This window comes from Rana temporaria, chromosome 1, assembly GCF_905171775.1.
Source record: "Rana temporaria chromosome 1, aRanTem1.1, whole genome shotgun sequence".
NCBI lineage: Eukaryota > Metazoa > Chordata > Amphibia > Anura > Ranidae > Rana > Rana temporaria.
The window spans coordinates 444,428,656-444,442,924 of NC_053489.1; the positions used below are offsets into that span (position 1 = coordinate 444,428,656).

Sequence of the window (14,269 nt, forward strand, 5' to 3'; positions counted from 1 at the left end):
GAAAGAAAGAAAGAAAGAAAGAAAGAAAGAAAGGGAGGAGAAAGAAAGAAAGGAAGGGAGGAGAGAGAAAGAAAGAAAGAAAGAAAGAAAGAAAGAAAGAAAGAAAGGGAGGAGAAAGAAAGAAAGGGAGGAGAAAGAAAGAAAGAAAGAAAGGGAGGAGAAAGAAAGAAAGAAAGAAAGAGAAAAGAAAGAAAGGGAGGAGAAAGAAAAGAAAAGAAAAGAAAGAAAGAAAGGGAGGAGAAAGAAAGAAAAGAAAAGAAAGAAAGAAAGAAAGGGAGGAGAAAGAGAAAGAAAGAAAGAAAGAAAGAAAGGAAGGGAGGAGAAAAAGAAAGAAAGAAAGAAATAAATAAAGAAAGAAAGAAAGAAAGGGAGGAGAAAGAAAGAAAGGAAGGGAGAAGAAAGAAAGAAAGAAAGAAAGAAAGAAAGAAAGAAAGAGAGAAAGAAAGAAAGAGAAAAGAAAGAAAGGGAGGAGAAAGAAAAGGGAGGAGAAAGAAAGAAAGAAAGGGAGGGAGGGAAGGAAAGAAAGAAAGGGAGGAGAAAGAAAGAAAGAAAGGGAGGAGAAAGAAAAAGAAAGAAAGAAAGAAAGAAAGAAAGGGAGGAGAAAGAAAGAAAGAAAGAAAGTAAGAAAGAAAGGGAGGAGAAAGAAAGAAAAGAAAGAAAGAAAGGGAGGAGAAAGAAAGAAAGAGAAAGAAAGAAAGGGAGGAGAAAGAAAGAAAGAAAGAAAGAGAAAAAGAAAGAAAGATAGATAGATAGATAATCTGACAGATAGATAGATAGATAGATAGATAGATAGATAATCTGACAGATAGATAGATAATTAGATAGATAGATAGATAGATAGACAGATAGATAGATAATCTAACAGATAGATAGATAGATAGATAGACAGATTATCTATCTATCTATCTATCTATCTATCTATCTATCTATCTGTTAGATTATCTATCTATCTATCTATCTATCTATCTATCTAACAGATAGATAGATAGATAGATAGATAATCTGACAGATAGATAGATAGATAGATAGATAGATAGATAGATAATCTAACAGATAGATAGATAGATAGATAGATAATCTAACAGATAGATAGATAGATAGATAGATAGATAGATAGATAGATAGATAGATAATCTGACAGATAGATAGATAATCAGATAGATAGATAGATAGATAGATAGATAATCTGACAGATAGATAGATAATCAGATAGATAGATAGATAGATAGATAGATAATCTGACAGATAGATAGATAATAGGGAGAGAGAAAGAAAGAAAGGTGAAGAGAGAGAGAGAGAGAGAGAGAGAGAGAGAGAAGGGAATGAAGGCCACCCCTACATCAGTGTACAGTGTACTCACTCACTGGATGGATATCACACTCCTCCATCTTTCCCTTCTGTTTGCTGTGCTTAAAAATTCCCGCCCACATCCCCTGTGTGCCGGGGAGAGTGGGCGGGGCAGACACAAGGAGAGGAGGGGAGGAGTAAAAGCAGCTCCTCTCCTCTAACAGGCTGTGTGGGCAGCAAGGGGAGGGGATAGATGTCAGAGCTGGCTGTGATACGCCCAGCTCATCTCTCTCTCTGGAGCTCTCAGTGTGCTCCGATCCCCCTGCTGATCTGTCCCACTCGCAGCTGGCGCTTGCGCCCTAGGTGGTAGTGCGCTCCAAGCGGCTGCTTACTTCGCCTAGTGGTAGCGCCGGCCCTGGAGGGGGTCTGTATGGTAGGAAGGGGGGGGGGGTCTGTATGGTAGGAAGGGGGGGGGGTCTGTATGGTAGGAAGGGGGGGGTCTGTATGGTAGGAAGGGGGGGGTCTGTATGGTGGGAAGGGGGGGGTCTGTATTGTAGGAAGGGGGGGGCTGTATGGTAGGAAGGGGGGGGCTGTATGGTAGGAAGGGGGGGGGTCTGTATTGTAGGAAGGGGGGGTCTGTACTGTAGCGGGGGTCTGTATGGTAGGAAGGGGGGTCTGTATGGTAGGAAGGGGGGGGGGTCTGTATGGTAGGAAGGGGGGGATCTGTATTGTAGGAAGGGGGGTCTGTACTGTAGAGGGGGTCTGTACTGTAGAGGGGGTCTGTATGGTAGGAAGGGGGGGTCTGTATTGTAGGAAGGGGGGTCTGTATTGTAGGAAGGGGGGGTCTGTATTGTAGGGGGGTCTTCACCGTAGCGGGGGTCTGTACTGTAGGGGATTCTGTACTGTAGCGGGGGGGAGGGTCTGTATGGTAGGAAGGGGGGGATCTGTATTGTAGGAAGGGGGGTCTGTACTGTAGCGGGGGTCTGTACTGTAGAGGGGGTCTGTACTGTAGAGGGGGTCTGTATTGTAAAAAGGGGGGGTCTGTATTGTAGGAAGGGGGGTCTGTATTGTAGGAAGGGGGGGTCTGTATTGTAGGGGGGTCTTCACCGTAGCGGGGGTCTGTACTGTAGGGGATTCTGTACTGTAGCGGGGGGGAGGGTCTGTATGGTAGGAAGGGGGGGTCTGTATGGTAGGAAGGGGGGTCTGTATGGTAGATGGGGTCTTCACCGTAGCAGGGGTCTGTACTGTAGGGGGGGCCTGTACTATAAAGGGGGTCTTCACTGCAGGTGGGCCTGCACTGTAGCCGGGGCCTGCACTGTAGGGAGGGGGTCTGCACTGTAGGGGGGTCTGTGTAACATGTAGGGGGCCCAGAACTGTTAAGGGGGGTGTCTGTAACATACAGGCATCTAGAGGTGCAGGGTGCTGTGTAATGTAAAGGGGTCCAGAGGTGCAAGGTGCCATGTAATGTAAAGGGTCCAGAGGTGCAGGGGGCTGTGTAATGTAAAGGGGTCCAGAGGTGCAGGGTGCAGTGTAATGTAAAGGGGTCCATAGGTGAAGGGTGCTGTGTAATGTAAAGTGGTCCAGAGGTGCAGTGTAATGTAAAGGGGTCCAGAGGTGCAGGGTGCTGTGTAATGTAAAGGGGTCCAGAGGTGCAGTGTAATGTAAAGGGGTCCAGAGGTGCAGGGTGCTGTGTAATGTAAAGGGGTCCAGAGGTGCAGTGTAGTGTAAAGGGGTGCTGTGTAATGTAAAGGGTCCAGGGGTACAAGGGCTTTGTAATATAAAGGGGTCCAGAGGTGCAGGGTGCTGTGTAATGTAAAGGGGTCCAGTGATGCAGGGTGCTGTGTAATGTAAAGGGGTCCAGAGGTGCAGGGTGCTGTGTAATGTAAAGGGGTCCAGAGGTGCAGGGTGCTGTGTAATGTAAAGGGGTCCAGAGGTGCAGGGTGCAGTGTAATGTAAAGGGGTCCAGAGGTGCAGTGTAGTGTAAAGGGGTGCTGTGTAATGTAAAGGGTCCAGGGGTACAAGGGCTTTGTAATATAAAGGGGTCCAGAGGTGCAGGGTGCTGTGTAATGTAAAGGGTCCAGGGGTACAAGGGCTTTGTAATATAAAGGGGTCCAGAGGTGCAGGGTGCTGTGTAATGTAAAGGGGTCCAGAGGTGCAGGGTGCAGTGTAATGTAAAGGGGTCCAGAGGTGCAGGGTGCTGTGTAATGTAAAGGGGTCCAGTGATGCAGGGTGCTGTGTAATATAAAGGGGTCCAGAGTGCTGTGTAATGTAAAGGGGTCCAGAGGTGCAGGGTGCTGTGTAATGTAAAGGGGTCCAGTGATGCAGGGTGCTGTGTAATATAAAGGGGTCCAGAGTGCTTTGTAATGTAAAGGGGTCCAGAGGTGCAGGGTGCTGTGTAATGTAAAGGGGTCCAGAGGTGCAGGGTGCAGTGTAATGTAAAGGGGTCCAGAGGTGCAGTGTAGTGTAAAGGGGTGCTGTGTAATGTAAAGGGTCCAGGGGTACAAGGGCTTTGTAATATAAAGGGGTCCAGAGGTGCAGGGTGCTGTGTAATGTAAAGGGTCCAGGGGTACAAGGGCTTTGTAATATAAAGGGGTCCAGAGGTGCAGGGTGCTGTGTAATGTAAAGGGGTCCAGAGGTGCAGGGTGCAGTGTAATGTAAAGGGGTCCAGAGGTGCAGGGTGCTGTGTAATGTAAAGGGGTCCAGTGATGCAGGGTGCTGTGTAATATAAAGGGGTCCAGAGTGCTGTGTAATGTAAAGGGGTGCAGGGTGCTGTGTAATGTAAAGGGGTCCAGTGATGCAGGGTGCTGTGTAATATAAAGGGGTCCAGAGTGCTGTGTAATGTAAAGGGGTCCAGAGGTGCAGGGTGCTGTGTAATGTAAAGGGGTCCAGAGGTGCAGGATGCAGTTTAATGTAAAGGGGTCCAGGGTGCAGTGTAATGTAAAGGGTCCAGAGGTACAAGGGCTGTGTAATGTAATATTGTTGTTAATATTTATTTTTGTAACTTCATTCTGCATAAAACATTTAACAATGTAATTTAATGAGATCGTTTATGAGGGTGTGTTTAGGGGCAGACTTAGGGGCTGGGCAGGGGAGGGGTTGGGTGGGGCAACTGGTGGCGAGTAACTTTCAAGGCCTGGCTAGTGGCTTGTGACTTCAAATTTTGAGCCCTGCCAATTAGTATGTTATTAGTTTGTAAGTTCCTCTGAGCAGGGCCCTCTGAATCTTCTTGTATTTTATTGTATTATAACTATATTGTCTCCCTTTTATATTGTAAAGCGCTGCGTAAACTGTTGGCGCGATATAAATCCTGAATAATAATAATGTTACAATTGTATATCCAGCCAATCCTTTCTTTTGCTTTCTGTTTAGTTTTGGATTGGTAATGGATTAGAACTAATTTCAGATTTGACTAATGTCTAGGTTTAGTAAGAGAGATTTTCTCCCACTCAAGGTGACGATGGTTTCACCAGAAGATTTTAGGGAAATAAAACAATTTACTCTTGTAAAAGTTGACATTTGATTTTAGGCCTAACTCTTTACACAGTAATTTTTCTTTAGTGTTAGCTAGTGGAAACTGTTAAACTCTCTAACACGTGTAATACAACAAAAAGTGGGGGTGAAAATACACAATATAACTATATTTTAACATTTATAGGTTATAACACCAGAGATTGTTGATCCAGGGAATAACTGTTGTTTTTTTTTACAGCTGGAGCAAATTGGACCTTTCGCTATAGGGTGGGAGGGTGTTGCCTTTCCCTGGATCAACTCTGGGTATTTGGTTCTGTATATGAAAGAGTTTTTTTTTTTTACCATTGGTTGAACTAGATGAACTTGTGTCTTTGTCAGCCTAACTAGCTAATTAAGGCAGAGTTCCACTCAAAAATGGAACATCCGCTTATCCGTCTCCTCCCCCCCTCCAGTGCCACATTTGACACCTTTCAGGGGGAGGTGGAACAGGTACCTGTTTTTGACTCCGACTTCCAGGAGATGACGCCGCGGCCCTGTCTCATTAAAGTTCGGCCCCATTCCTTTTGACTCTGCGCTGGACCAATTAGAATGTGCAGTACAGTAGGGAACCAGCTGTGAAGCCGAAAAGGCTTCACTTGCCGGGTTCCCTTAACAGGAATGGCCGGCAGCGGCTGCACCCGACAGATGATCCAGAGATCGCCTGGGGTGCTGACATTGCGGGCTCCCTGGACAGGTAAGTGTCCATATATTAAAAGTCAGCAGCTGCAGTATTTGTAGCTGCTGACTTTTAGTTTTACGTGGGGAGGCTGGACCTCCTTTTTAACTATCCATCTCCACAGGGAACTGTAGGAAGATGTCTTCCCAGAGTTCCCTCTGACAATACAGCACATATGTGGGTTTAGTCCAGATGTGGGCAAGTACATTGCTGATGCAGTATTTGGACTAATACCAAAAATGGACTGTGATGTGATGTAACTCTTTGAGGCATTTTTTTTTTAACATACAAACATTTGGTATTATTAACAAAAAAAGAACAACAACTCCAGGCAAAAACATAAAAAAAAATTACTTATGTAATACTTCATACAATGTAACTTTAGTCACTGTATTTCCCAGAAATCTTGTATTGAGTTGCCACACTTTAGCTGAATGAACTCAAACTTGCATTAGGTCTTTGCTGTTGTAAAGCTGAACTCGGCATACTTTAATCAATGTCCAATACATCCACTTCATAGACACAATACATTTTTTTGTTTTCTTAACTCACCCGCTGACAGTCAAAGGCGCTTACTAATGCACTGTCGTCAAATCCATTGCCATAGGAACAGACTACAAGCCCCATCATGCAATTGGAAAGTATTCTTGGAAGTGGATGGGATTATGGGTGATCAAAGTAACTGTCCTACAGAACAGGACAGACCGAGAGTCTAAGGCCCCGTACACACGAGAGGATCGATCCGCTGAAATTGATCCGCGGATCGGTTTCAGCGGATAGATCCGCTGGTGTGTACGATCCAGCGGATATTTCAGCGGTTTCCGATTTCCAGCGGATAAAAATTTCTTAGCATGCTAAGAAATCTATCCGCTGGAATCGGCTCCAGCGGATCGATCCGGTGGTCTGTACAGACTCACCGGATCGATCCGTCCGATTCCCTCCCTCGCATGCATCGTAATGATTCGACGCATGCGTGGATATCCTTATATGACAGCGTCGCGCACGTCGCCGCGTCATCATCGCGGCGACGGCGCGACACGTCACCGTGGACGGAATTCCGCGGGGATTTTGATCTCCTGGTTAGTACAACCAGGAGATCAAAATCCGCCAGAGGATTTATCTGCGGATACGGTCTGGAGGACCGTTTCCGCGGATAAATCCTCTCGTGTGTACCCGGCATTAGAAGCCCAGGTTCTTCCACTGTATAATTAAGTCACTACTCATATACTAAAATTACATAGGCGCTGTCACCTAACTGATGGTACGGGAAAATAGTGGGCATAGCAGCCACCAGTTTTTGCTAACAGGAAATCAGGGACAGCAAGCCTTGTAAATACAAGGATCATATTGGCAGCTGCAAGTAATGAAGCAGAAACACATACAGTATCTATAAAAGGTTTGCACCATCTTTTAATAAAATGCTTTTACATTTGAGTTCAGCTTTAAGTGATGGGTGGGAGGTAATGTGCTTAGAGGGGCTTACAGGAGGCAGATAGGTCTGACCTGGCAAAATCACTTTGTTGCTGGTAATATAAAAGCAGAAAAGAGTCGGTGGTATGGATTCTGCAGAATCACAACATCTGAAAAGGCTTTTTCTTCCTCTTTATGCTGTGCAGTTTTATTACACAGCAAGGCAGAGACTTTGCCAACCATTTGGCAGTTGACAGCAACTTATTTTCCTCACATAGCAAGTGCACAAATGACTAATAAATTAGACTATTTTCATTGCCAGAATGGGTGGTTTGAGCAGTTGCAAGCTATGACTTATGCTTTAAATGCTTAGATTGAATGGATCCGAGCACAAAATTGGTCCAGTGAATCCCTATTTAAACCACAACATTACCTCGCCTTGCCCTAGAAAATACACCTTTGGTCAGTGTCATTGTTAGGAAGATTCAGCCTTTCTATTTGAAACCTTCCCTACTCTATTCAAACTGAAAACAAGTGTTGGCTAAAACCAGGGCTTGACAAATTTGCTTGGAATCTAGGAGCCAGCTAAAAAACTTAGGAGCCAGGAACGTGCCCCATCCCACCAAGCTCGCGTGCAGAAGCGTACGCATTCGTGAGTAGCGCTTGCATATGAAAGTGGTATTTAAACCACACATGTGAGGTATCGCCGCGATTGGTAGAGCGAGAGCAATAATTCTAGCCCTCTAGACCTCTAACTCAAAACATGCAACCTGTACAATTTTTTAAATGTTGCCTATGGAGATTTTAAAGGGTAACAGTTTGTCGCCATTCCACGAGTGGACGCAGTTTTGAAGCGTGACATGTTGGGTATCAATTTACTCGGTGTAACATTATCTTTCACAATATAAAAAAAAATGGGCTAACTTTACTGTTCTTATTTTTTTATTCAAAAAAAGTGTATTTTTCCCCCAAAAAGTGCACGTGTAAGACTGCTTTGCAAATACGGTGTTACAGAAAGTATTGCAACGACCGCCATTTTATTCTCTAGGGTGTTAGAATAAAATATATTTATAATGTTTGGGGGTTCTAAGTAAAGGGAAGGAGGTGGGCAGTGAAAAAACAGGCAGGGGAACCCCCATTAGCATTGCTGGTTGTATTGTCATACCAACGGCCACCAAAAGAGGGCGCCAGAGAAGCATAGGACTGCAGAAGGATGCAAAGCCGCGGCCCAATGCGATCGCGCCGGGGGGTGTCGCATGGAGAGACAGGATACCACAGCTGTGCCAGGTCGTTAATTCCAGGTCGTTAATTCTAGTCGCAAATGTGACCTGGCGCCCAGGGTTTGTCGAACCCTGTGCTAAACATACACTTTTAAATGCATCATCCACGCTTTAACTTCCGACAGTTGTGTGAGTGGCCCTGAAGCTGGATTTAACATCCTGCTCTTTAAAGGATACCATACCTATGCAAACAAAAATGGCATATCTCCTAGGGCTCATTTATACTTGCAGCCAGGGGCATGAGTCATAGTTTTACTGCCCCCTGACTGCCCACCTTTTTTTATTTTGATTATCGGTTGTATAGGGGGGGGGGTACTTGTACTGCAGCAAAAATTATACTTCACGCTGCATTTGCCAAGCAGTGTTGCCACCAAAATGTGACTCATTTAAGTTATTGGGGCTGCCCTGCAACTGTGTGTAATGCACATGGTTGTGGCAAGTTGTTGCAGGCTTTCAAGGGTCAAAACAATCATCCAGGAGGCAACAAATCACCTCCCAGCCACCTGTCACCTGCTCTCTGAAAAGAGATCCGCAGTGGATCGCTTTTCAAAAAGGCAGCAATCACAGAAACAAGTGTAAGTAAGCTCTTACAGTGGGATCACTATGTTTTTGATTAAAGAGGTGTTCGGGCCCCCCCACGAAAAATTTAAGGTCAGCAGCTACAAATACTTAATATTAGGACACTTACCTGTCCAGGGTTCCCGTGATGTCGGCACCCCAGCCCATTTTCGGATCGGCTGCTGGGTGCTGTCGCCGCCATTCCTGGTAAAGGAACCTGGCAGGGAAGCCTTTCAGCGTCACAGCTGGTTCCCTACTGCGCATGTGCGAAGCGTGCTGCCCTTTCTACTTGGCCCAGTGGCGGAGGAAGGAGGAGCGAACTTCTGAGGGATGGTGTCGTCTCCGAAAGTGGGACCTGCCAAATGTGGCACCAGGGGGGGGAGAGGAGACAGATAAGCAAAAGCTATAAGAACTGCATAAATCAGTGTAAGGGTCCATTCATACTAGCCACTGTGTTATAACACAGCTGCTGATATGTGATGCGATCTTTTGGGAACACCCACACTGTACCGCACTTTCTTTTTTTTTTTTCAAACAAACTTTATTGAAATGTCACAATGACATTTTGACACTTCATACAGTTCAATTGCCCGCTGCATGCACTAGTTTTTATTCCAGCTCATTGTGTCTACACATCACTGCAACACAATGATGTAAACCAGGCACACAGGAGAGAAGGCATTTTGTGTTGTCATGCGGTGGGTCTATGCTGGAATAACCACCCAACGCAGTCCTACTGCATCTGGTGTTAATGGGCCCTAAAGCCTTTTTTTCCCATTTTAGCTTGCACTCATGGCTGAAAAGCCCCAATGGTATACCAATAAATGTATTTTTAAAGATGATCTATGTTTTTAACAACAGGTATTGGCTCCATGGAGGGACAAACTCTGAATGGAAGCTGGAATGAATTTCGAAGCAAATTTTGGGAAATGTACAAGGTGGGTTTTGCAAGGCTGGCCAAAATTAACTTTAAATAAATCCAACCCAGCTGAAAAATCTGCATACTTAAAACAAGAATCTAACAACATAATCAGTTCATACACCCACCTACTTTTCTTAAAAAGTAATATTTCTTGAGTACAAGCTATAATCTCATGCTATACTGCATAAGAGCTAAACTTTTCTGGCTCTGATTACTTTAATGGGACTTTGAAGGTGCCACCTTTGATGGTTTTGGGCTCCTCATTGCTTTGGGGGTCCAGAAACACAGAGAGCAGGAGGAGCATGGGAAACATCTGTTCTCTGATCTCCTTTAGGAATAAAGAACCTGGAACACGTATTTTGTCACTTCCTGGGTACTATAGCTGGGGAAGCAGCTATTTAAAGTGGAGTTCCACCCATAAATATAACATTACATCAGTAGTTTTAAAAAAAATTCATTAGTCCTTTACGATTTTTTTTTTTTTTTTTTTAGATGCCTTCAAAGTGTTGTTGCTAGGCAGAATAGTTAATCTTCCCACTTCCTGCACCAAGGTGCTTAATGCTTCCTAACCTAAACCGCACAGACTCCTGAGAATGTAGTGGGTGTAACTTTCCAGGAGTCTGTGCATTCCCCAGTCTCAAAGAATCATGTGACTTGGACAGCACAGGTGCTGAAACCTGATCTGACACTGCTTGTGCAGCACTGAGCATGTGCGAGATTTGCAAGGCTGAAATCCAGGAAGTCATACAGTCTGGCTTCATGATGCACACACTTAAGATGGCCCCAGTCAATTTCTATTTTATAAAGTGTCTAAATGCTGTAACAACCTAACAAAACGGACCTTAGTTTACAGACTAACTTTACTAGAATACATTAAGCTTGTGTATTACAGGGGTATTTATATATAAAAAGTGAAATTGTGGCCGGAACTCCGCTTTAAGCATGATCTGTGCTTGATTAGCTGTAGTGGAGGGCAGTGGTCACTTGATCTAATAGCCCTCTGATGTCTGCTTAAAGAGGACATGTCATCTGTCCTTGCAATCACATAGAGGGCTTGTGAGCCCCCTTGTAAAAGCAAAAAAAAAAATGATATATATATATATATATATATATATATATATATATATATATATATATATATATATATATATAATTTTTTTTATTATAAAATGAATTAAAAAATGTTAGGCTCTACCTCTAATTAATTAGATTAGCTGTAAAGGCTTTTAAAATGTTGTGTATGCGGGTGCGTAGTTTTTGCAATTTTTCATGGGCATGTGCAGTTGGTCTTGTCTCGCTTGGTAATCATTTTCTTGACACAACCCCATCTTTAAAATTTGGTATTATATTGTGTTTGTACCAAAATTAATTTAATGCGTTTTTTTTCCTGAAGATAAGCATTTGAATATATACATGCTTTCAGAATGTATATAACTGTTTGGGGGTTTAAAGCAATTTTCCAGCAAAAAAAATCTAATTTTAATAAAGAATTACCCTGGTAGAAAAGTAGTCAAACAGGATTTCCATACGTTTCATGTGTTAAAGTTTACTAAATACTTCCCGATGTTCAAAGTAAAAACCAGCATTCCCATTAAAGTGTGTCTGATCTGCCCCTCTATAAACTTTAAAAAACCTGGCTGATCCTGTCACTTTCTGTGTCCCCCTCTCTGCACTGACTATGATAATCATGACTGCTGAGCCCTGACTACCATCCCTCTGTTATCAGCAGCTCTCCTCTGTCCCCCTCACCCCCTCCCTCCCTGCCTGCCTGTCAGCTTCGTGTCTGTGTCTCTGTCTCCGCCCCGCCCCCCTTCTGCCGCGATTAGCAAAAATATTATTTTTTAGAAATTGTCACTGCCAGCCCCTCTATTATAACTAGTCCTAACACACCGTGTAAGTGTTTTATGAAAAAGAAGCCTGTAAATACTGTTTTAGCATGATCTTCAGGCCGGTCCCCGGCTGATGTCAGGGAGATCTCGGCCTCTCCTGCTGTAGCCCAGGGATCGGAGTAGGAGATCGGGAGTCACGTTACCGGCCTGAATATCACTCTAAAACGGTATTTACAAGCTTTGTTTGCATAAAACATTTTGGGGTAGATCCACAAAGAAATTACGCCGGCGTATCTATTGATACGCCGGCGTAATTTCAAAATTCCTGCGTCGTATCTTTGTTTTGAATCCTCAAAACAAGATACGATGGCATCTCGGCTAGATCCGACAGGCGTACGTCTTCGTACGCCTTCGGATCTAAGATGCAATTTTTCGGCGGCCGCTAGGTGGCGTTCCCGTCGAAATCCGCGTCGAGTATGCAAATGAGCTATTTACGGCAATCCACGAACGTATGTCGGCCCGTCGCTTTTTTTCCCGTCGCTTGCGTTCGGCTTTTTTCCGGCGTATAGTTAAAGCTGCTATACTGAGGTGTACTCAATGTTAAGTATGGACGTCCTTCCCGCGTACAATTTAGAATTTTTTACGTCGTTTGCGTAAGTCGTTCGCGAATAGGAATTTGCGTAGAATGACGTCACCGTCGTAAGCATTGGCGGGTTCCGGTTCAATTTCGAGCATGCACACTGGGATACCCCGAGGGACGGCGCATGCGCAGTTCCAAAAAAACTTTGTTTACGTTGGGTCACGACGTATTGACATAAAACACGCCCCCATCACAGCCATTTGAATTAGGCGCCCTTACGCCGCGAGAGATACAATACGCCGCCTTGGATTCGTTGTGGATTTAAACCAAACCAAAGTAAGTTACAGCGGCGTAGTGTATCTGTCTGTGGATCTAACCCTTTGAGTCGGTTCACACTGGGGCAACACGACTTCCAGCACGACTTTGGGAGGCAACTTGGACACGACTGGAAAAAACCACAATAAGCGACTGGTTTGCACAAGATTATTTTTCTCTGTTGGGGGGGGGGGGGTGCTGAAGTATAGTTATTTAAAAATATTTTCTAATATTTTTGTTCTATTACTTGCAGGCAGAATGGTGTGTGTGGCCACCAGCCCAATTAATTAACTTTTATTTCTTACCTACTAAGTACCGGGTAATGTACGTTAATTTCATAGCCCTGGGCTGGGATGTCTACCTGTCCTATCTCAAACACAGGGTATGTCCCTTTTTGACAATATTTATGCAAATTGCAAAGCCCTGTTTTTTTTTTGGTAACCGCATCTAACTTTTTTTTTTTTTTGTTATGTATTCAGGTATCGGAAGATAAAAAAGTGTGAAGCAGCTGCTGATCCTAAATTAGAAGAGTTACGCCAAGCGATGTAAATGAAGCTCCGGGCCCCTTCATATGTGTTCACTGAAACATGTAGGTCTAATTAACCTGCATTTTTTCAGTATATGTGAGGAATGAATGAATAGAATACTTTCATTGCCTTACATGGTGGCATGCTCCCATTTCTGTGTGCATTTTTCTGCCTTCAACACAAAACATCATAGAATGGGTAATAGTGTTTACATTGATTCAAAAAGGAGTGCCTTACTAAAATCATTGAGGTGATTAGAGACTTCAGAGATATCGACTATTCTTCACAGAGCTGCTCCAGCCTAAGTTTAAAATGGCAGTTGGTCTTAGTGGTGTCTGCTGTTCCTATCTAGATCTATTCCAACATTAAGGCCGGGTTCACACTTGTCCTACAAACGGTCCTACATTGGGAGCCTCATGTAGCATGACGTGTGAAAATCAATGTTTCCCTATGAGAGCTGTCTTAAATGGTCCTACACAAGTCGGTCCGACTTTGAAAATGCTCCCTGTACTACTTTTGGTCCTACATTGATCCTACTTCAGCCCATTGAATATCATTGAAGTCGGACCAAAGTAGTATCCTGTTCATGAAAGTAGGATGGATGTAGGACCAATGTAGGATAAATGTAGGACCAATGTAGCAGAGCAAAGTAGGATGAAAGTAGTGTAGTAGTGTGAACCCAGCCGTAGTGTGAACCCAGCCTCAGGCTGGGTTCACACTACTACACTACTTTCATCCTACTTTCCTCTGCTACATTGGTCCTACATTTATCCTACATTGGTCCTACATCCATCCTACTTTCATGAACAGCATACTACTTTGGTCCGACTTCAATGATATTCAATGGGCCTGAAGTAGGATCAATGTAGGACCAAAAGTAGTACAGGGAGCATTTTCAAAGTCGGACCGACTTGTGTAGGACGCTACAAGACGCTCTCATAGGGAAACATTGAACACAGAGCAAAGTAGGATGAAAGTAGTGTAGTAGTGTGAACCCAGCCTCAAGCCGCTATCTGGCACTAAGGAGCTCAAACGATCGACTAGATCACTGGATCTACTCTCTCATTTTGATATGTTTCATATTGTTCAAGCACCAAATCCTCACTTGAGTGAACATAAATGTAATTTGCACTGTGAATAAGTCGCTGTTGCGCTTATATGTGCTCTTGGTAACCCCAGTTAATTTTATCTTAAACATTACCTAAAAAATGAATGTACATTTTTTTTTTCTGCTGTGTGTGTCACAATGTAGCGTTGAAAGCCCTTCTAAAGTGCAACACATGTCATATTGAGCTTTACCATTCTGCAACATTACATAAAAGTCACACTAATGTGATATTATTTTAATTAGCAGACTTTTATTGTTTACATTGGA

General features: G+C 43.8%; 1 protein-coding gene across 2 annotated transcripts in view; it reads left to right on the forward strand.

Annotated features, from left to right (window-relative positions):
- Window positions 1–13,262, forward strand: part of LOC120916109 (mpv17-like protein 2) — a 29,819-nt gene extending 16,557 nt beyond the window's left edge. For both annotated transcript variants that reach the window (XM_040326929.1, XM_040326937.1), the window contains 3 exons: window positions 9,583–9,659; window positions 12,621–12,749; window positions 12,847–13,262. In XM_040326929.1, coding sequence (XP_040182863.1) covers window positions 9,583–9,659; window positions 12,621–12,749; window positions 12,847–12,870 — 230 coding nt within the window. In that variant the 3' untranslated portion in view covers window positions 12,871–13,262. The remainder of the gene's footprint in view (window positions 1–9,582; window positions 9,660–12,620; window positions 12,750–12,846) is intronic.
- The last annotated feature ends 1,007 nt before the right edge of the window (window positions 13,263–14,269 follow it).